This window comes from Brienomyrus brachyistius, chromosome 11 (genome assembly GCF_023856365.1).
Source record: "Brienomyrus brachyistius isolate T26 chromosome 11, BBRACH_0.4, whole genome shotgun sequence".
In the NCBI taxonomy this organism is placed as follows: domain Eukaryota; kingdom Metazoa; phylum Chordata; class Actinopteri; order Osteoglossiformes; family Mormyridae; genus Brienomyrus; species Brienomyrus brachyistius.
The window spans coordinates 21,075,697-21,096,736 of record NC_064543.1 but is presented as its reverse complement, the minus strand read 5'-3'; the positions used below and the strand labels follow the sequence as shown (position 1 = coordinate 21,096,736).

General features: G+C 47.6%; 2 protein-coding genes across 3 annotated transcripts; both read right to left on the bottom strand.

Moving 5' to 3' along the window:
- Window positions 1-1,543: 1,543 nt before the first annotated feature.
- LOC125751893 (annexin A2-A-like) lies at window positions 1,544-8,800 on the bottom strand. 2 transcript variants are annotated; one of them, XM_049031299.1, is made up of 13 exons: window positions 8,684-8,800; window positions 7,550-7,610; window positions 7,248-7,341; window positions 5,974-6,068; window positions 5,743-5,856; window positions 4,293-4,383; window positions 4,141-4,220; window positions 3,979-4,038; window positions 3,739-3,832; window positions 2,841-2,936; window positions 2,302-2,360; window positions 1,902-2,024; window positions 1,544-1,807 (listed from the first exon to the last, which is right to left on the bottom strand). In XM_049031299.1, exons 2-13 carry the CDS (start codon window positions 7,598-7,600, stop codon window positions 1,748-1,750), a joined length of 1,017 nt encoding a protein of 338 aa, XP_048887256.1. In that variant the 5' UTR covers window positions 7,601-7,610; window positions 8,684-8,800; the 3' UTR covers window positions 1,544-1,747. The 2 variants fall into 2 exon arrangements, with proteins under 2 accessions (XP_048887256.1, XP_048887255.1); XM_049031298.1 differs by lacking the exon at window positions 8,684-8,800 and adding an exon at window positions 8,525-8,677.
- Window positions 8,801-10,141: 1,341 nt separating this feature from the next.
- ice2 (interactor of little elongator complex ELL subunit 2) lies at window positions 10,142-20,773 on the bottom strand. The gene is made up of 15 exons (XM_048969311.1): window positions 20,650-20,773; window positions 20,153-20,254; window positions 19,758-19,986; window positions 19,482-19,601; window positions 19,099-19,233; window positions 18,828-18,947; window positions 17,963-18,125; window positions 17,576-17,754; window positions 16,035-16,893; window positions 15,094-15,263; window positions 14,878-15,007; window positions 12,700-12,784; window positions 12,392-12,442; window positions 11,689-11,932; window positions 10,142-10,558 (listed from the first exon to the last, which is right to left on the bottom strand). The coding sequence occupies exons 1-15, from the start codon at window positions 20,661-20,663 to the stop codon at window positions 10,313-10,315; spliced, it is 2,847 nt and encodes a 948-aa protein (XP_048825268.1). The 5' UTR covers window positions 20,664-20,773; the 3' UTR covers window positions 10,142-10,312.
- Between the last annotated feature and the right edge of the window lie 267 nt (window positions 20,774-21,040).

The following is a 21,040-nucleotide window of genomic DNA, read 5'->3' as shown; positions in this document are numbered from 1 at the left end:
GATATTTTTCGCAGCGATAAACGGTGATTTTTGCAGGACGTGGTCGCGTCCCGCAGGGCAGCCCCGTGACAGAATAGCATGTTGTACATCCACATAAAAGAAAAAATACGGCAGCTACTCTCCACTTTATGACCTGCAGATTAATCTGTCAATGGATCCCGGCATAAATCGCACTCCTGCTTTACAAAATACTATTTTACATTCCTTTACACTATATTTTACCTTTTATTGCCAATAAACATAAAACATCACAAAGGGGGTAATGTTCTCATCAAAATTACTGCTTAATGATAATAAATTCAGGTGCTTATACATTTTTGCGGGAATACACATATGTTACAGAAACTGCACTCTCAGGAATGTGGTCGCAACTCATATATTTACCGCAAATAATACAGGCGCTTCAAAGATGTTGCCTTGCGGCCAGTGGCCGGTGACGTGAGGGCGTGGGCTGGTGTTTCCCTGCGTGTCGCGGGGCTCAGCGGTCCCTGTCTGCTCTTACTGACGATCGTCGCACTAACTATTCTGCCCAGGATGCGCTTAAGACGGCAGGGCGGCAGCAAACACCGGATTCACTAAGATCCAGGCTCTGAAGTCATGAGTTCGCGCCCCGACATTCCCACCCCGCTTTGTGCCGCTGTGGTGCGTCGCCTTTTCCCCGGAAAAGTCACGCTGTACTTTCCCCTTATTCTGTCAGTGCCACGGCGGATCCCGCTCTCATCCTGGGAGACCGCAAACTAAACAGGAGGATCATATAGGAGCCGTTCGGAAGTATGCAAATCATTGTAGCTGGAGGTTAAATTAACATTTTTAATTAAAAAAATGTGCCAAACAAACAAAGGAAAACACACTAACGATTAAAAAATCTAAATAAAGCCTCCTCTTGAAAGAGGGAAAAAACGGATGAGGAAAATTAGAGCTTCGTGTAAGAAGAAAAGTGGCTCTTATATAACATGATTCAGAAGTTTGCAATTAGGGAATAAAATGATAGAGGGAGGATTTGGGATGTGAACAAAGCACAGAAAAGTGCACAAGAAGCCTTAGAGGACAGGCAACGATGAAGCGCTCTGGTAATGCACACACACATGCATGGTATGTATGTACGCAGGCTGATTATTTTCAGTGTCCTACTTGTTTGTTTTAATACGAATGCTGTACACATTCTGCAGTTTTCAGGACTGTAAACCGAATTCTGCACAAGAAATCCCAAATTAACTAAAAGCAGATACAATTCTTTCCTTCTTTTCTGAAACTTTCACTCGTAAAAATGATCTGAAGGAAGAAAAAAACATTGAAAGGCAAGAAAAATCACGTTTCGAGAGTTAAATGAGTCAAACATTTTAACCAAACGTCCAGCCGCACATTATGTATATAAAAACGAAGTCAGGAGCCGCTGTGGTTTTAGGCCGCATCCAGAAACACCGCTGAATTCTAGCCCTCCAGCGCCCTCTAGTGGCACATCATAAGAACACGTAGAGCGAAAGTTTCATGGACACTCCTAATGATTTATAGGCGTCAAGAACAACAAAACCCAGGCAAGGGAAATATTTCAAATGACATATGTATTTAACGACAGAACAAGATTACAAAAGTCATCAGTACTTCCAATGTGAGGGAAAATTTAATTTCCCTCTGTAACACTGCTCTGAGTGGGATATGGAGACTGACGATTCTTCTCGGGACAGCAGGGCGTCTCGTATATTGGTGTGCCCTGCAGTAGTCTCCCCCTGGAGGAATGCAGTCTGACTTAGTCATCTCCCCCACACAGGCCCAGCAGGACCTTCTGGTAGTCTCCCTTGGTGTGCTCCTACAGGGGACAATGGCAGAGATTTAGGCGAATCAGCTCCTGGGTTCAGGCTCCACCAAGGGAATGACGGGAGCCAAAGCTGCTCTGAACTCACAGTGATCGTCTGGTGCAGCGACGTCCCGGACAGCTTCTTAAACTCCGAGCGGATCTTAAGGAGGTCGACCTCACAACGGGACACCATGATCCTCGTCAGCACCTTCTCCTTTGCCCCTTTGCCCTGATTGGCAGGAAGAATGCAAACACCATGTTATAGTAAAACAATTGGAAGCACATGCACTAACCAAAAGGTTTCATGAAGACCTGCTTCATGAGCTGTATTGCCAGTCAGGTCCAGTGATCCATCAAACAGAGAGAGAGAAGCTTTGATCTGCCTCTTAAATACATTTTCATGAGAAAATAAGCATGGATTTTAAACAGTCTGCTAGTGCAGATTTTACAGTGTCGTCATTGTGAGATGAAAGATGATAATGAAACAGGTGCCGATTTAAAGTTACCTTCATGGCATCATTCAGCCGGTTTGCAAAGTACAGCTGTTTGTTTTCAAGGCACTCAACTGCGAGAGAGAGAGGGAGAGAGAGATTGCACGTTTGAATAACCCGCGTTCTCAGGCTTGGATTTTCCTTGGCAGTTCCCCACGTTCCCTGTAATGGGTTCCTGGATAGAAGGCTGCCTTGGATTTTCCTTGATGGTTCCCCACGTTCCCTGTGAAGGGTTCCTAGTTAGATGGCTGCCTCGGGTGCCTCGGCACCAGGCCACCATTTCCGCGGGGCATCCCTTGAAATCAAATGTTGTTTTTCTCCAAACAGCTTGCAATTATGTTTAATAAGAAATGAATCTACTGCTAGCAGAGTACAAATGGGCTGTGAAGAAGGCAGAATGCCTGGGGGGTGCGGCAAACAGCTAGTCCCCCCCCGAATGGCAGGATGCCACACCACGCACTGAAAGATAGAGCGTGTGGCCTAAGCCCGACGCCGCTGGGTGACACCAGGGGGACGCTTGGGATCAAACCGGGGAAAGAATGATGGTGTCGTACCCAGAGTAAGGAAGGATTTCTCCAGATCACCCTTCACCTCTTTGCAGATGCTCTCCTTCATGTCATAGGGGCTGTAGCTCTTGTACCTTTCAAACACTGAAAAAAGACACCAATGTTGGGATGATAGACAGAGGGACAAATACAGACATATAGACTAAGACAGAGAGACTGGTAGACAGACAGAATAAGAGAAACAGAAATGATAGACAGAGATACAGACAGGCAGACATTTGTGCTGAGACAGACTAAGACAGAGAGACAGGCAGAGAGAGAGACAGACAGATGAGCAGATAGGCAGAGAGAGACAAACTAAGAGAAAGAGACAGACTGACTAAGACATGGAGCATGGAGACAGGCAGACAGAGAGAGACGGACAGAGAGAGAGAGAGATAGACTAAGACAGACAGGCAAATAGAGACAAGAGAGACAGACAGATGTTTAGACTAAGAGAAAGAGACAGATAGAGAGATAGATGTACTGGAAAACAGAGAGACAGGCAGACAGAGTGGGAGACAGAGCCAGAGTGACAGACTGAGACAGGTACACAGGCAGAGAGAGAGAGACAGATGGATAGAGAGACAGGCAGAGAGGGACAGACAGGGAATGAAGCAGAGGCAGGGAAAGACAGATTGACAGACAGGCAGGGAGAGACCAATAGTTAGACAGAGAGACAGACAGTCAGAGAAGCAGTTCGGAGAGAGAAAGAAACAGACAAACTGGACATAGTGTAAACAAGGCAGTAAAAATTAGACAATATTAATTAATGCTAGTACTGAATACTGAGAGGGGTGTGAAGGTATGGACATGGCTGTAGGTGGTTAAATAGCGTGTCATGGTCTGTTTTCAATGACGTCTACTAAGAGATGGTGAGCTCTAGGTGCTCGAAGGTTCATGGTACCCTTCTGCAAGTGAGGGACACTCCTTTCGGTCATGATGCTGATCCATGTGGCCACATCTGTCCCTTTCCTCTTGACTCCAGCTTCATACAAGGCCTGTCCAGTGAAAAGCACAACAGAAAGGCAGCAACAGTTACTAAACGTGGAGCGGCACTCTGCCCCCTAGCCCCCATCGCTGGGATTGCACCTGTGTGACGTTCTCGCCAGACATGGACCGGGAGCGGTCACACTCGGATAATTACCCTGGCATCCATGTCGATCTTCTCGTAGTCCACAACACTGCCGGGATCATCCCTTTTCGTCTGTCAAGGGACAGAATGGTCGGTATGGAGTTCAGCCAAAAGAGCCATAGGAAGAGTCCCTCCCACCCCCCACCCCCCACCCCCGCCCCTCTTCGAATGTACCTGGACCAGGGCTAGAAGCAGCTTTGCAAACTGGCCTGATGTGTCCCCAGCGACGTCCTTCTCCAGCTCTTTCTTAAACACTGTGGAAGCAGCTGAGCGTCAGACACGGTGACATGCGACGCACAAATGCAACGGCAGCTCCTGCCACTCACACTCCTTATAGACCTTCTTGATATCCACCAACTCTTCGTTGCTGCGAGAGCAGACCATCTCGATCAGGGTCTCCTCATCTGTCCCCAAACCCTGGAGAGAAACATGCGGATGTGTCAGACGTTGTGGGACCCAATTTCACACCGCATGCAGCTGCGGAGTTCATGCTGATGCATCAAAGGTTCGTAAGTTTAAAAACCTCAGTTGGTGCGTCTACACAGAGAAGGTGACCCGAAAGAGAGGCCAAGGTACAGAAGGGAGAAATAAAATACTAAGCATGAAATGATCTTGGTTTCATAGATAATTTAGGGACCATTAAAATCCTGTCCTGTGTTTAAGTATTGACTTGAGCTCAAGGCAGATACATGAGAAGAAGCTGCAAGTTCTGTGTCCTGCCTTACATTGGTTTCACCAGCAGAGGGCAGCAAAGTACTGCATGATCTTCCCTCGTTTCTCATTCCTGTGTGCCGAGGAGTATTCAATTCATAATTTATAAAACAAAAACTCAAATCTCGCTTTGTTATGTTAGGCTGAGAAGCCTCACCAGGTCCCCTTTTCATCTCATAAACAGCCAAAGCTTCTCATCTTTCTCCATCACTCGTTGTTTTATAAATTCAGCTGTAAATTAATAATAGGACCCCTCTCAAAAAATAGGTACAAGAAAAAAAAAAAAAAAAAACTCCTTTGCAGCCTGTGTTTCAAACCACACTGTTCTGTTTCAGGCAGGTCAGGCTGCTGATTAGCAATCTACCCTGACATGCTGGTTACCACCCTTCCTGTTGACTGTATTTTAATAGTTTAATTCATTTTAGCAGATGCTTTAATCCAAAGCTACATATGACAGCAGGGTCAGACAGTCATTGAAGGTTTAGGGTTTTGCTCAAGGTCCCAACGGTGAAAATGCTCCTAATACTGGGATATGAACCAGCGCCCTTCTGATCGCGGACACAACGTCCTAACAAACAAAGCCACACAGCGCCCCACCAATCAGAATCCCCCAAAGCCTCCTCCTTCACAGCTCACTGCTGAAGGATCCACTGCAGACGACAGAACTGCTAAATAACTCCCTTTATCTGCCCTTCCCTCCGTCCCTCGATTTCAGGCCCAAGTGACTCTTGTTCACTTCCTTCCACCAGGGTCACATACGCAGCACCATCTGCTGATAATAATTTTTACCTACTTTTTTTATGCATTCATATCAAATTTTAATGCCTGTCAACCTGTATGCACATGGACAAATGCATCTGTGGAAAGACTGGTCTGTGACCATGGCGAAATGTTTTGATTGTGGGGGAAAAAAAATGATATGGGCTACGTTTTAAAATACTATGTCTGCTGGAAAAACTGCATTCATCAAGATGTGTCCTGATGGCATGTCGGAGCACTGAAACCCTGAATGTGTCTGTATCTGTCTGGCTAACAGGACAGGGCGCTGACACGCTTCTGACTCACCTTAATGGAGGCCCTGATCTCAGTGGCGTCGAACTGAGACGTGCTCTTCATCAGCCCCAGGATGACAGACTCAAGGGAGCCGGACAGCGCCCCCTTGAGAGCGCTGATCATATCCTGGAAACACAACCTTGTTTTTGCATGACACCAGCATACAGGAATTAGCCTTGCCAAGGTCACAGCAGCCTTTTTGAGAGAGGAATGGAGGTGGAGCGAATGACCGCCCTCCCTCACCTTCTTGGCTCTCCTTTCATATGCGAAGGCGATTTCCCTGCGCTGAGCGTAGCTCCGTTTGGTCAGGATGTCGATGATTGTCTGCTCATCCACCCCTGAGATAAATGACCAGGCATTTTTGTATATGTTTTGCGTATATATCCTCTCCTCTGTCATCTGATTGCATTTCTTTCATTTCTTTGTTTACTCTTTTTCATGTTGTTGAATTATTCTGAATAAATCACATAGAATTGTATTACAACACACTCATGTACTACAGCTATGGAAAGAGCCCACTCTGTACTTTTAAACTACCCTGCATTTTTAAATCCTGGTTTAATCGACAGAATGTTACACTGAGCAGCAGGATGCTTCTAGGGTCAAAGTTTCTAAGACAGCAGCACACGGGAATAAGGAGGCGGCACTGGGAACGAGCAGAAACCAGCCAGCTAAAGGGCAGGAGCGACTTTCTGATGCCAGAGATGTCGGTTAACTTATCCGACAGTTTTCCATGAATCAGAGGATGACATTAAGTGACCTTCAAAAGCAATGGGAAGCATTAAGTGCAGGTGTGAGTTGCACCGATAGGACAGTTTATATCAGGCTCCTAGAAGCAGGACTGAAGTCAATTAAAGCAGAGAGGCAGGGAAGAGCCAGGCTGCAGTTTGCAAAAAAATACATAATTCACAGACTCACACCCAGATATTGAGAAATGCGTGAAACAAAAAATTGTACCGTGGTCTCAATTTTTTCCACGGCTGTATATGTGAAAGGCGCTATATAAAAATGGGCTTCACTCTCAAAGCTCTAACGAAACAGCACTCAGCTGCTTTTCCCTGAAACTGCTTCCTTTCAAATCCCAAGGATTTTACCCATTTAAAAAAACAGAATGATAGAAATGAGAAATGACATAAGGCATTTCATCACAGGCGAGTGCCTCTTTCTGCCAGGGCCCCCGGATGGGGGGGGGGGGGTGAGGCCATGGCAGACACAAGGGTGCGGTCCGGGGAATGCCCCCCCCCCCCCCCAAGCCCATGCTCTGAATGCATGCAGGCAGGAAGGTGAGTCAGAAATACCAAATGCCAGCTTTATTTTCTCTGCTCTTTTCAGAACAAAGACTTCCATCTATCACATCAGTTTCTTTTGGAGTGGAGAGGCCTGGTGTTGAAAAAGGCTTTAGCTCCTTGCCTGGGTAAATATTTAGTTTGCAGTTTATCTGTGGGTAACGGCACAGATCAGGGAGGTGGAGGGTGGGGGGGGGGGGGGGGCTGAGCTTCAGACTGGGTACCTCCTACCTTTAGTTTTGATGGCCATCTCGATCCTGGCAGCATCCTTGTCAGGGTCGAAGTCGACCACGGGCACCACGCTGGGGTATTTGGGCTCACTTGCCTAGAAATTCAAACAATGTCAAAATCTTACTGTGCAAGGAACTTACTTGCTCATTTAAACTGAGCGTGAAGCCGTTAAGTAAAGACATTATGGGATGGCTTGGCAGAGACGGGCAACTAGTCTAGACAAAGGACAGCTGTGTTGGCGAATGCGGCATGGAGCTGCTGTTAGTGTAATGGCAGGCAGATGGAGGGAGGCTGGTACTCACTGGGCCCAGATTCAGAGTGAGCTGACCCAGGAACTCGGACACCAAGGCCATTTTCACCTTCCTGCAGACAATCGGGGCAAATGCCTCAATCAGCGGCATGGAAAGAATTCCAGACCCGTTTCCAAAAAACACACAAGGATTTCTGTGCAAAGGAAGTCCACTTTTGTTACTGGAAAGAGTCCTAGAAGGTTAAATGTTACAAAGCCTCATTTTATCTGGTTGGTATTTTATAGAAACATATTGCGATTGCCCTTAAACACCACTCCCCACTACTACACAACAAGTAAATGAGTGATTATTACATAAGAACCAATCAGGCAAGGCATTGTCATTTGCTTCATCTGCATGTTATGTTGTGTAATTGTGTGTTTATGATTGCCTAGCAACAAGCAAACCACAAAAGTATTTTGAGAACAGAACAAATAGATGTTCTAAGGCACTAGGTGAATCAGGATCCTGTGCACCGTTAAATAAAGAATCCTTTATGTAGAAAATTTTCATTACATCATATTCTGATATACCAATATAAAACAACAGTTAAAAGTCTAGCCAAGCACTAAAGGCATTTGAAGTTTATAGGGTTATAATATATAATAAACAACCCACAATGAATATTTACAAAGCAGGATAATTATAGTGTATATGTACTTATTCTGCAGTGTAAGACTGACTGTCTTACCCCACAGTCTTGCTCAGACACACCCTGTAACACCCACCAGCAGATCACTCAGCAGACTAAGTCGTGTAAGAAAGTTTTTCCTTCAAAGGTCAGATAAGATCACATGATGGAGATTTCTTGAGATAAGACTGCTTTAGATCAGACAGATACGGAAAACAAGACCGAACGTAACTTTACCACATAGTTCTGTGCCACGTAAAACATAAAACGAGGAGAGCAGACAAGCTCTCAGACAGACAAACGGACAGACACTCGGGGTAGACCGTGATTGCTAGACTAGATGTTAGATAGCTTACCAGGTTGGCTTACTTGGATCAGGGCAGTCAGTACGAAAGCCAACTTCCCAACAAGAAACAACCCACATCTCGTGACAACAGCTGGTCCCAGGACGTTCCCAGAGGCAGAAGGCAGAAGCAGCGTTCAGAAAGCAGTGAGAGAGCAGGTCAGGGCCTTACCTTAGCGGACAGAGCTCAGAAGTTGCACAAGACAGATAGCCCACGCTGTGCGCTTACCGCTGGGTGTGGTAGTTAAATACCACAGAAACTGAGCTGCGGAACTGAGCATGAGGGAAGTCGACTCCCCGCCCTCCCCATCCTGGAGCTCCTCCTCCCATCTCCAGCAGGAACCTGAGACTGGAGCATATTTTCAGGCAGAGACCTGCTTAGTGTAGCAGCCTGCTGTGGAGCGAGGGCAGCGTGCAGCTCAAAGCTGCATTACGAGGAAATTATCAGCTATACTACAAAAGCCAGATGCAGTTTCCTCCACAGATTGAATTCTACTGGGAAGCAATTCCCTTCTAATGCTTCAGTCTTAAGCTGATTGGAAGCAGAAGAAAATGTCTGTTTATAGATTTACCGAAAGCTTGCATTGTTTGTGGAAAAGGAGCATTACTACATGATTCAGACGTTACGCACTGATCAGTATGACACGAGCTCAGACAAGGGAGTATCCCAGGGAGAACCACACGTGTTCATGTTGCCTGGCCTGGAGGACAGAGCCCTCGCACTGACACGAGATACAGAGTGAGGGTCTGTTCTGGGTCTATTCTGTACAAAGCTGCTCGTTAGCCCTGTACTTTGGGAACTGACCGCGTCCGATTCACAAACCTGAGGATTCAGGGTCAGACGCCTCCATCCCAGCCATACTGCCTCCTGTGGAAATTGAGGAATCTCTGCTTACAGATAAACACCCAGACACTGGGCAGAGGGTCAGGCTATCACTGGAATCAGGGCACCATGGGAATCCCAAACATCTAAAAGGTTATCGACAACTGCCTTAGCTCGTCTGGGGGCCTGGAGCCTATATACCATAAGGGGACAGCCTGGACCAGATACGAGTCCATCGCAGGGCACATGCTCTCTCTCTCTCTCTCACACACACACACACACACACAGGGTATACCAATCCTTATGGGGCCCACTCATTCACTTCTATGGGAAAAATGTTAACGCTAACTATGACAACCTTAACCCCCACCCTGCCCTAACCATAAGTAACCAAGCAAAATACAAGAGTTTTTTGAATTTTTAGTTTTTTCATAGCAGTCACTGATTTTTATAAAATAGAGTTTTCCCTTATGGGGACCAGGAAACCAGTCCCCATAAGTGAAAAAAATGGATATTTATCACGTTATGGGGACATTGTGTTTAGTTATGGGGACATTGTGTCCCCATAAGGATAGGTATACCCACCCACTCTGAGTGAGTGACTCTCTCTCTCACACACACACACACACACACACACACACACACACACACACACACACACACACACAGTTCCGAGAGACCTAGTCCTCCAGTTGCACGTCTGGACACCCCCCTAAGCCATTAATAATCCATCTGTCCTTTTTAACTCTCACCAAACATGAGGTACAAAGGAAGAAAGGAAAAAAAAAAAAAGAAAAAAGCTAAAAGTTCAGCATTTATTCATTTTAATATCAAAACTCACACTGAAAATGTTACAAACCTTAAATAAAAGCCTAAGTACAACACAAGACTGATTAAACTCAGTCTTATTTACAAGGCAGCCTGGACCCAAACCCAGATCGGGGGTCACCACTGAACGTGGCACACCGCCCCCGCCAGTCACGTCTTCAGCTGCTGTTTCTTTGCTGCAGGGCCTTGACTTTTCGCTGGGGGGGTGCGCTGTGCGCTCACACCCCCCTTCTGCTGTAACTTCCTCTTCTCCCGCCACTTCTGGGAACGCCTAGCGCTTTTGCTCTTCTTTTTCCTCTTCGCGGTGCCACCAGTAGGTGGTGCCCCCGGCTTGCCGGCCCCCCCTGTGGACGTGGCACTCCCTGCGGCGGGCTGGGTGCCATGGCTGTTGGCAGGCTGGGGGGGGTGGTTACAGAAGAGAGGGGTTAAAGCCTGAGAGAGGCTGACTGTAGACTGATGCAGACCCTCCCATGCAGATTGTTATAGAAGCTGGAAAACTGATCAGCCGCTTTGCCCGCACCACTACGAGGGCCGCGCACAGGGCCGCGCACAGGACCGCACACAGGACCGCGCACTGGGCCGCGCACAGGGCCGCGCACAGGGCCGCACACAGGTCTGCCGCTGATTGGAAATAGAGAATTAGACCAGGGTGTATTATCTTATGGGCATGAGGAAATTGGCACTGCATGCCAGCGCAGTCACAACAAGTACTGGCATTAAAGACACGACCTGCTCCTACGCAACCAACACACTCACACACACACACACACACACACACACACACACACACACACACACACACACACACTCACACTCACACTCACACAAACGAGATAGTGGATGAAACGGCATTTGTGTCCCATGGATGCCTCAGATGTGCCGTCAATCATTTCTGTAAAGTGGCCTCGGGTTCAAAGGTGGTGGCCACAGCAAGGGGAAGTGGCCGCTTTCGTGTGGCCGACAGCTCGTGGTGGGAAGCGGACAGCTGCCTCAGAAATATGCCTCTTAGCAGCATTTTGGCAACTGCTCAACATTTCCACAGTGACTCACGGCTCATAACTCTCCTCCTTTCATCATCCTGGAGTTGTCGGGGCCTGGCTGCTTCCTGATGTCCCCCCCACTCTCAGGGCTTCTGGGTAATGCTTAAATCAGCCACAGCAAAGTGCCCGGCTACCTCTCATAACAGATCTGGAAGACGCCATTTTTAGCATGCAGGCCAGCGCATACAGAACACGACTGTCCACAGACATCCAGAAATTTCTAGCTGCTTATCCAGTGAGGGTTTATGGCAGGAGGCATGAGACACCCTAGGGGTGCCAGTTAATCAGGGGGCATATACACAATCTGCCCAATCATGTTTTTATTACTATAAGAATAAATGTATTCATTTAATACATATTAAACCTGGTACATAGACTGTCAGATCTGCGCAGATATAATTACCTCACTACACAAAGCCACACCCCTAAATCAGACGACTACACCCCCAGAGCAGATAGCCACACCCCCTTTGTGGCAGACCCTACCTTGCTCTCTTGTGGTGGGAAGGTGCATGGCACCCGTTCGTGCTTCACATGGAAGGACAGCAGGTGGGAGGGGTCCACGGGCACCCAGGGAACAGCACCATGGGGCGGAGCCTGCGGGAGGCTGCCGTGGGCCTGGTGCAGGTTGTACATGGTTCGCAGGCTCTTCCTCCCGTCACTGGCCTTGGCGATGGTGATGATGGGCTCGCCGGCCTTGTGGCTCACGAGGTACCTCCCCTCCGACAGGCTACGCGGGGAACCACAAGCTCAGACACGTCCAGACTGACTCAAATCACAATTCCACTTAAGGCCGCTACATGTGTCCTTATTTAACATATGCTGAAGCAGAGAGTTCCAATGACCAGATAGCTAGCTATGATTTGTCACTGAACTCAATATTCCAGATTCACTCTTTGTCTCTGTACAGGACGATCGTATAACAAAGGTAACGCAAAGAAAGAGAGAGAGAGAAAAAAGGTAGTGACTCTGAGTGAGACTCCTGAAACCAAGCCGAACGTGGTCTGCAAAGGCGTGCAGTGTCCCGCCCCAGATTGCCCCTAAGCAAAGCTCAGACAATGGGGCGTTTCAGTAACTCTCTGGTTTCGGCTGACAGCTTTGCTAAAGCCCTGAGTTATACCGTCATTAACCCAGACAGCGGATCTGCATGTACCAATTGGAAACCTTCCCTGGTGAAAGTGCTGCTCACCTGACCAGCTTCTCCAGCAAATGGTGCAGCACGTTCAGGCAGGTGGCTGGCCTGCAGGGTTCACGGTGCAAGGAAGACACACAAAAGTCACAGAGGTCATAACCGGCTCGCGCTGGTGAGAGATGAGAGACACACTCCTGTCTGCATTTCTACAGCATACACAATGTCATCCGTCGAGCAGTGAGACTATTTCAGCCTCGAGGGACACTTGAGGGTCCAGAGGTAACAGTTTATGGTGAGAGGGGGCAGACTGCCAGCGTGACCAATCCAAAGAGTCGGTGGGGTGACGCTGGTCAAGGGGAACTTACCGGAATTCACAGCTGGCGGTCTTTATCCTCTCACTGGTGAACTCCTCCGTCAAGAAGAGCTTGGATGTGAGTGCATTGATGTGACCTAAATCATAAAGGGGAGTGAAGAAATGCATGAATGTGGAGATGAGGGATGTGCAAATAGCAGGGCTGCACAATATCACATCACTAGTATATGGAGCATGTGCAATAATTTAAAAAGGCTTTAGATGGCGGGCGTAAACATTTGTCTAGACGCCAGAGTTGCTATACAGACTTACGGCCACAATTTGGTAAGCAGATTAGTAATGTGCCTAAAACATTAATGAAAAGCGTACTGCAAAAGTTACTGTCCAAAAGTAATCTATATAAATTTGGCATATCCTTATGTTTAATAAACGTGTCAGTCTTTAAACTGCAAAAAGTGCCACCACGTCACTGATGACTGTTTACCTCGTTTACCCACAAGATCTCCTCTTTAAAAAGATGTGGCTGTTGAGCTGTTCCTTTCTTCGCCGCCACTTCAGCGCTCATCGCTTCCTTGATTTACCAAAACAGTATCATGTGACGAGCTCCGATAACTGAATTTAGCAAACATAAGGATAGGCTGAATTTATGCAGATTAACTTTTGTACATCACGATACGTTGCAAATATTTTATGCACACTACGGATTTCCTTACCAAATTTTGGGCACCTGGACAAATGTTTCGCCTGTTACCTAAAGCCCTGGTGATTTTTCTGCATGCGCCGCATAAGTGCGATATTACACAGCCCTACAGTAGTTAAAAAAATGCCTGGAATGTTCTCCACAGACACACAGCAGCTTCTCCCTTAGCCAGACCCCTCCCGCCCCACCCCCCATCTTGTGGGCACAACTGACTACCACCAGCACTTAACGCCCATTATCTCCGAGATGCAGCAGACATGGCTGGACAGGTCCGGCCTGCTGGAGTGCTCCTGAGCGGCACAGAACCATTTGAGGGACCCGCCAGAACCTGATGGCTTTAGGGCGGTCGACTCCGCTGCTGTCTGGCTGGACTTGACAAACCAGCATGGGGCTGAAAGATGGCCCAGTACCTGGCAGTAGGGGGCGCTGTCAAGGGCAGCTTGGTTGTTCTAGGGGCCCCATTCAAAAAGTCACTCTGAGGTTCCTGTTGTGTAGTAACTGTGGCCAAGAGGGGGGCCAAGAGGGGGGCCCCCAAACATGTATGGTCTGAATGGTGAATGGTCTGAAACACTGCTGCTGGGTGCCGTAATGGCGAGGGCACAACGAGACGTAAAATTGGCACGAAAAAAAATCTGCGGGGCATGAAAGAGGTCGATAAGCGACAGCGATCAGTTGTCAGGGCCCGGGCAGCAGGCTGTGTTACCCAAGGGGCCATGAAGGCAGGAGGTTACTGTTCTTTAGCAGGAGATATCTGCCCAGTCAGATGACATCATCTGATGAGCCAAAGGACACGTGTAGCCTTCCTACACGCCTCCAACACGGCCCCCTCAGGTCCCGCAGCACACGGCTCTCCAACCAGGCACTCTCGTCTTGCACGGATACGAGTAGAGGTGGAGCTGCTGGCGTTAGGGATGGAGGAGGTGCGTGTTCCACAGGAAAGATGTCAACAGGGAGGGACCCAGAACCAGAGAATCTCTTCAATCTTACCAATTAACGTATCGAGTAACAAACTCGATCTCACTGGAAAATCATGACAAAATGAATGCGGTTGAAGCTAAAAGTGTTTTTTTTTGTGTGGAGGGGTCACCGTGGCAACGAAGTAACTAAACTAAAAACAGGGCCTGTGTGCAGTGAGTCATCTGGGAAACAGTTCGTTTTGGGGGTGGAGGGTTTCATCAAGATTCTTCTGCAAACAGCGGCCCCAGTGCGAGATGAACGGCGGTGGGGGCCCCCACGTGCCTCATGATTAGGAGGGGCTCTGTTTGATGAGGTCTGGCCCAGGACCAAGACAGAAGGCCAAGCAGCCATTATTAAGTTTCACCACTAGAGGGAGTCCACTCTAGAGAGGCAGGGGTGGTAGATAAAAACAGGGACCTAAGACATACATTAACTGACATGTATGTAGCTTAATAACAGACCAAACAGTGTCGTTCCCTGTCATAGGCTGATTATAAATACAGCAAGACGGCAAACACAACTTTAGGCCTCTTTCACGCAGGACGCAGCCTGAACGCAGCGAGAGCTCCTTACCCACGTAGGACGAGGTGCTGGAATGCTGGAGCTGCTCTGCCCACAGGACGCACAGCTCACTCTTGGTGAAGCACTCCACGCCGTAGCACACCTGGTACTCCAGCTTGGCCAAAACGTGCACGGGGACGGTCTTCATTGAAATGACAAGACACAGCGAGGCTTAAAACAATCATTGAGTCAGCTGCACAAGCATCTGGAGACAGACGGAGGAGTGACCTTATTGGGACCTCGGCCCAGCTTGGTGCGCCGTGCGAATGGGACACTGCTCCGAACCAGCAGCAGCAGCTCCTGCAGGCTGTACATCTTATAGATCAGGTTCCCTTCCTTGGGCTCCTGATAATCCAGCTCATCCTCAGTCACATCCAGCAGGTCCTCGGGCAGCAGCCCTGTGAGACACACACGGGCGGGGGGGGGGGTCACTGTTAAGCAGTAAGCAGACATTATTAACAAGATGAGACGCAATCGTAGGGGGACGCGAGTAGGGGTAGGAGGAAACCCCAGCGGCAGCTCCAGGCTTTGCAACTGCCTGTACTGGAATACTCACTCTTACTCTTTCATACTCATTGTGCTTTCCACTGGCATAGAGGAACCGACCTACACCCCAGCAGTACTACAAAAAGAGGCCAGTTACAGCACGGTTCCAGCTCACTTTGGCTTGCCACGGGTCGGCTCGGTAAAGACCCAACGTTGCTGGGTTTGGGGAGCGACGGTGACCAAAATTACACTTATTTACTGTTCACATGGAGTACTTTATAATTTCAACATACTAATTTCTAGCACATTTGTGAGAACCGGCATTCACAATCGTCAAACGCTAGCAAAATTTGCATTAACTTGCGAATATAATGCAATGTGTGATACTATTAATAATGTATAATATATAGAATATGCCCTTTTTCCCTTCAGATATTCCATGCCTATCAATGCAGATCAGTGGTATCTCCCTGCATTCGACCAATCAGACCAGCTAGGTTTGGTCACGGCTTTCTGCACGCAATGTCAGCGTGGTTACGGCTCAGGTACGGGTCACATATTTTGCAATGGAAAACCGTCAGTTCATGGAACGATTCGGGTACAGCTCAGTTATTAATAGCAGAGGAAAAGCACCATTAGACAAAAATAGTGACACATGACGATGCCGAGTGATTACTACTCACTAGTCGGGGCTTCGGCCGGTGTAGGCATCACGGCTGGGTCACCCCTCCGGCCCGGACTCTCTTTGGCCTCCAGGTAGGAGGTGACACAGGGCTTCACCAGGGACTGTGGGTGACTCTGGCTGGGGGGGATGTTGGGTGCCAGAGGGGGTGGGGACATGGGTTCGGGAGCCTGAGTCGGACTGGGTTTCAGCAAGGCGCTCTGCATACGCAAGATCTGGCCCACTTGATCACAGTTCTGGCGCGGTTTGACCTCTGACCTCCTTGCAGACTTTGTAGATCCCTGGGGTAACGGTGAGGCAGGGCTAGGCTTTGTGGTCCCGTCCATTTCTGGGGAGGGGGACCAGGGGGTTGCAGGACCGTGGTCTGCAGGGGCAGCTGTCCCTCTTGGGGGGGATTTGAGTGACACAGGACCTTGGTCGATGATCAGGCGCTCCTCATCAGAATCGCTGTCAGAAGCATGCCTGCCCAAGCTGGTCGGTTCAGCGCCATCCTGTCTGGGCTGCTTGGTCACCGGAGGGATGTCCAGCCCTGACCCAGACACGTTCAACTCTGTCTTCTCCAGAGAGCAGTCAACTGTAGAAGACTCCAGATCCATCCAGGAGTCGTCGTCTTCCTTCACCACTTGGGAGGACTCGGCCTGAACGAGGACGCCCTTTGCAGGCCTGGAAGACGCACCACGTTTTTGGGGAGCCGCCATCTGCGAGCGAGCGACCTCCTGCTTGGCCGTAGCCTTCCGCCTCACGCTTGTCGTACGTTTGGAGGAAGAGGAAGATTCACCAAAGGTCTCCAGGTCTATAAAATCTGCCTCAAAGCTAATTCCGGGATCGTCGAAAGAGAGGAGACTTCTGGGACATCGCTCCTGCACAAAGACAGAATAAAACCACATCAAACAAACCTGGAGGGTTCGAGTCCTGGCCTGGGCTCTGGTGGTGGGGAGTTTGCATATTCTTCCTGTGACTTTGTGGGTCATAAAACGCAGATTAAATGCCAATAATCCCTGACTGCATACACCTATGAAGAGCACACATTGCCTCATTTACCAGGTTCAAGAGCGAATGGCTGACTCTTATGAAACCACTGACTTATTTCATGCATCCATGTCTTTTACCCACGTATCCAGTAAAGGCTCCTGGGGAGCCTGATGCCTTCCAAGCAGAACCATACAGCCCACCAGAGGCACGCGGTCACACGCTATGGGTGTGTGAGATGCCGTTTTTTTTTTTTTTTTATCAAACCCTTAACCTTGAAGGGGGGAGGGAACAGTGCCACCCACCAAGCCAGTGTGTATGCTATCTGACTGGATTTTTTTACACCCCCACATTTACTCATTTAAAAATTGGTGACCTTGCAAACTAACTTACTGCCCTTGTCACTGCAATAATATTTGACAGAATTTACAAAACATTAACCTCCTTAGCATTACAATCCTGCATCCTCTATTGTCTCATATAGCCATATACACAAAACAGTACCTGGCTTTTTTCCCCGGGGAAACATTAGATAGCTTTTTGGCGCCCCCTACTGCCAGATGCCATACATACTTCTAACGGAACTGAAGGTGAAGGCTGTTCCAGGGTCAGCACAAGTGCTTTCTGCGAGGACATCTTCCTCAGTACCAGTTTCACACTCTCCTCATGGAAAAGGGTGTTCCTCTCCCTCTGCGTTATTTCTGTCTTCACCAGGGGGGAGTCCACGTACACCACTTTATGGGAGCCACTTCCTGCAAAACAGGTAAAATACCAAATGCTGTGGGGGCAGGCAGCAGCCGGGTAAAATGTGATGGAAATGACAGTGCCAGCCACCCGGCTGAAAATCTTCTGCTGCTGGTTATTACGTGAAGATACTAACGCAACACAAATATCTACAAGACAAACATTTATAGCACGGAGAAGAATTCTGGGACAGGTGGCGTCCCTGGTCTCCAGTACCGCTGGCTGCAGTGGCGCCCTTGACCCACACGGGCAGCTCCCACGCCTCACTGTACTCGGGGCCGTGGTTGTCCAGCAGCCGCAGCAGCGTGGCGCTGCTCAGGCAGACGTGAGGCTTGTAGCGAGCGCACAGCTTCTCCGCATTCGCGTCGCAGCTGATGTCCTGTAGGAGGCGAACATGAGCACATCGGCACAAAGTCCAAACACAACAAACCGCCCCAACATGCCCTCGGTCTCAGGCTGAATTTGGGGAGCATAAATCCAGACACATCTTTACATCTATTCACATCTGTGGGCCAGAACTCCTCATGTGGACCTGAACCGTCCAGACAGGCGATTTATGTTCAAAATGATAACATCATGAAGCATAGGGGGGTAGGCAGTAAAAACAGCCTTTAAGGGCCACGGAGCAAGGCAAATACTCACCTGGTTGGTAAAAAAATTAAATTTTAATTTAATTAAAAATGAAAAACACACAGGGAGAAAATGTAAGTGGCTTCATGATACAGCACTTTAATTAAAATGGAAGGCTTATTATGACATCTTAACACAGAATGCATTACTTGAAAAGGAGGAAAGCTTAGAAAGTTTTCCCCCGCTGATGTGTAGTGATTAATATGACCTTTGGTAAAAAAAAAAAAAAAAAAAAAAAAATACAAATTAGAAATTAAGGCTTTGACAAATTAAATTTAAAACCAGTTTGACAGTACGCATTTGAAGTGTTTAAATAAATGCTTACGGCTGGCAGTGTGAGGTGTACTTGCGCCCCCTGGTGGCCATGTATGCATATTACTAAATGGTGGAGAATCCAGTGACACCTAGTACTATACAGACATTTCATGCAAACAAGCATTTTTGTGAATACCATGTGTGCCTGGTTGGCCTTCTTGTCTGGTGGAGTCTCAGACGCCACTGTGTCATAGTCCACTGCAAGCTGGATGTCCTTTGGTAGCTGTTTCTTGACATCTATGACGTTCACTTTTCCCTAGAGATAGAAAATCTTTTCAAAACAAATCACTTTAGGCATAATACCATTTATCAGCTATTTCACAATTTTTTGCCAATGTTTTACGCAAAAGCATCCGGTCAGTGTGTAGCAGTGTGTAGCATGTGCTTTAAGTGGTGATGGAGCGTACCAGTACGAGGAGCTGCTTCTCAAAGTTCAGGGAGAGATCGGGGTTGAACTTGCCCCCTGTGATGCTGGTCATCTCATGGATGTGATAAAGCTGTGGGTAACTGCTCACCTTGGCGATGCTAGCTCTCAGATACTCCTGTCACAGAATCACAGAAGAGATTAGCTCAGGCATATGGCTGGAACTGTCTCAATGTGAATCCTTACACAGGTAGGGAGGTGAGCATGGACCTGAAGTCAACAGCCACGCCCACCTCGATGTATCACATAGAACCGGAGACCGACAGCCACGCCCACCTCGGTGTATCGCACATAGAACCCGTGACCGAAAGCCACGCCCACCTCGGCGTATCGCACATAGAACCCGTGACCGAAAGCCACGCCCACCTCGACGTAGCGAGCGGCTCCTTCACACAGGTAACTGTAATCCTCCGCACACAGTCGCGACACGTCCTGCAAATACTTCATAAATTCGACCACTTCACTCTTCACACGTTCTTGCAATTGCTGAAACATGAATAAAAAAAAGTATTAATTAATGTCAGTGAACCCACAAACTTTATTAATATAATACTAATAAGTCAAATTAATAATACTAATTTAAAAATAAAACCATAATAAACAATAAACTTCCTACGTATATTACAACAGTTGCGAGATTACCGGGAAGGAGTTTGTAGGGTAAAGGTTCATTAACATTCGCAAATACAGCATCTGCTCCTTAGAGGTCAGGCTGGACAACCGAGGGAATGGCAGTCTGGGCTCGGGGTAAACGTCGCCGTCACTGCTGTCCTTCGCGTTCGTGGCCGAAGGCTCCTCTGTTACAGTGGCTAATTCCGCCGGCTTCTCCTTCTTCACTTCGGTGGTCCCTGCCGAGCTTACCTCTAGAGCGCTTCAAGGAAGTATTGAACAGTTCGTTCATAAAATACGAACAGTAATTTAAAAAAATGTTCAAGGCGTGAGGTAAAGACGTCATTTCAACGTTACTGCCAATTTAACCGCTGCTTCCATCAAGTATAATAATGTCATTAATATAAATATAAATGTAAGTCACATACCTTTGCGCTATGGCCCAAAGCTCTTTTATGTTAGGGGCCAAAGTATACTTATCATACAGATCTCTAGAAAACCCGACAACACCATTTTGAGGGGACTCGTCCCTGTTAATAAAATTAAAAATGAAAAAATGTTGGTGTCGTGTTTTTAATGGACATGAACTCCAAATACTGAAAAGAATCAATGTGGAGTAACTGCAAGGAAGATTCCTCTTCAGAATTCTTTACTTAACTGGAAAGCGTCGCCACAGTAAACAACTTAAGATATCCACTTATTTTGTACTTTGGTGTGACTAAACTGCACTTATGGGGCCCAAATTTGGCCACAAATTAATTTACCACAAAGGATAAGTAAGGTTGCACACCCTAAATGTGAAAATACATACTATTTCTGTCGAATCAACGTTAACACAACACTGGCTCCTACACACCAAATCAAAATAACTTAATGACATGCAATTTTAAAAAGATGTTAATATAAAAAAACTGTCATGACGCACCATATCAGCTCCATAGTTTGTCTTCCAAACCGATAACAGCTACCTCGGAGCTGCCACCAGCACCACCACTGTGCTTATTGCCGAGTGTTGCTTCTATATGCTTCCCCCGGAAACAAGGACTTACACACACACGGGGCCGACGCTCGGATGCCGAAATGCAACCTTTCCTACACAGCACGACTACGTTGTAATCGAAAAAAAACTAATTTAATAATAAAAGGCATGAAATTACTTTCTGTCGATTTGTTACCAAAAAACGAAGAACTAATATTTCAAAATAAGAAAAATGCCAAAACGATAACATTTTGGATTGCAAGCAAGTCTAAATATAAAATGTGTACCTCTGCATTATAACCCTCTTGTAATAATTGTGTTAAGTTTGGTTTATCCT

Excerpts from the sequence above, each read along its gene's own strand:
- LOC125751893 (XM_049031298.1), bottom strand. The coding sequence starts at position 8,592 with ATGTGGGTTGTTTCTTGTTGGGAAGTTGGCTTTCGTACTGACTGCCCT. Across the intron at positions 4,221-4,292 it reads CAAGAAGGTCTATAAGGAGT|TGTTTAAGAAAGAGCTGGAG; the intron begins GTGAGTGGCAGG and ends CTGCTTCCACAG. Across the intron at positions 1,808-1,901 it reads CGCTGCACCAGACGATCACT|GAGCACACCAAGGGAGACTA; the intron begins GTGAGTTCAGAG and ends TGTCCCCTGTAG.
- ice2 (XM_048969311.1), bottom strand. Across the intron at positions 18,126-18,827 it reads AGGCCAACCAGGCACACATG|GACATCAGCTGCGACGCGAA; the intron begins GTATTCACAAAA and ends CGCCTCCTACAG. Across the intron at positions 10,559-11,688 it reads TCCCACCACAAGAGAGCAAG|CCTGCCAACAGCCATGGCAC; the intron begins GTAGGGTCTGCC and ends CACCCCCCCCAG.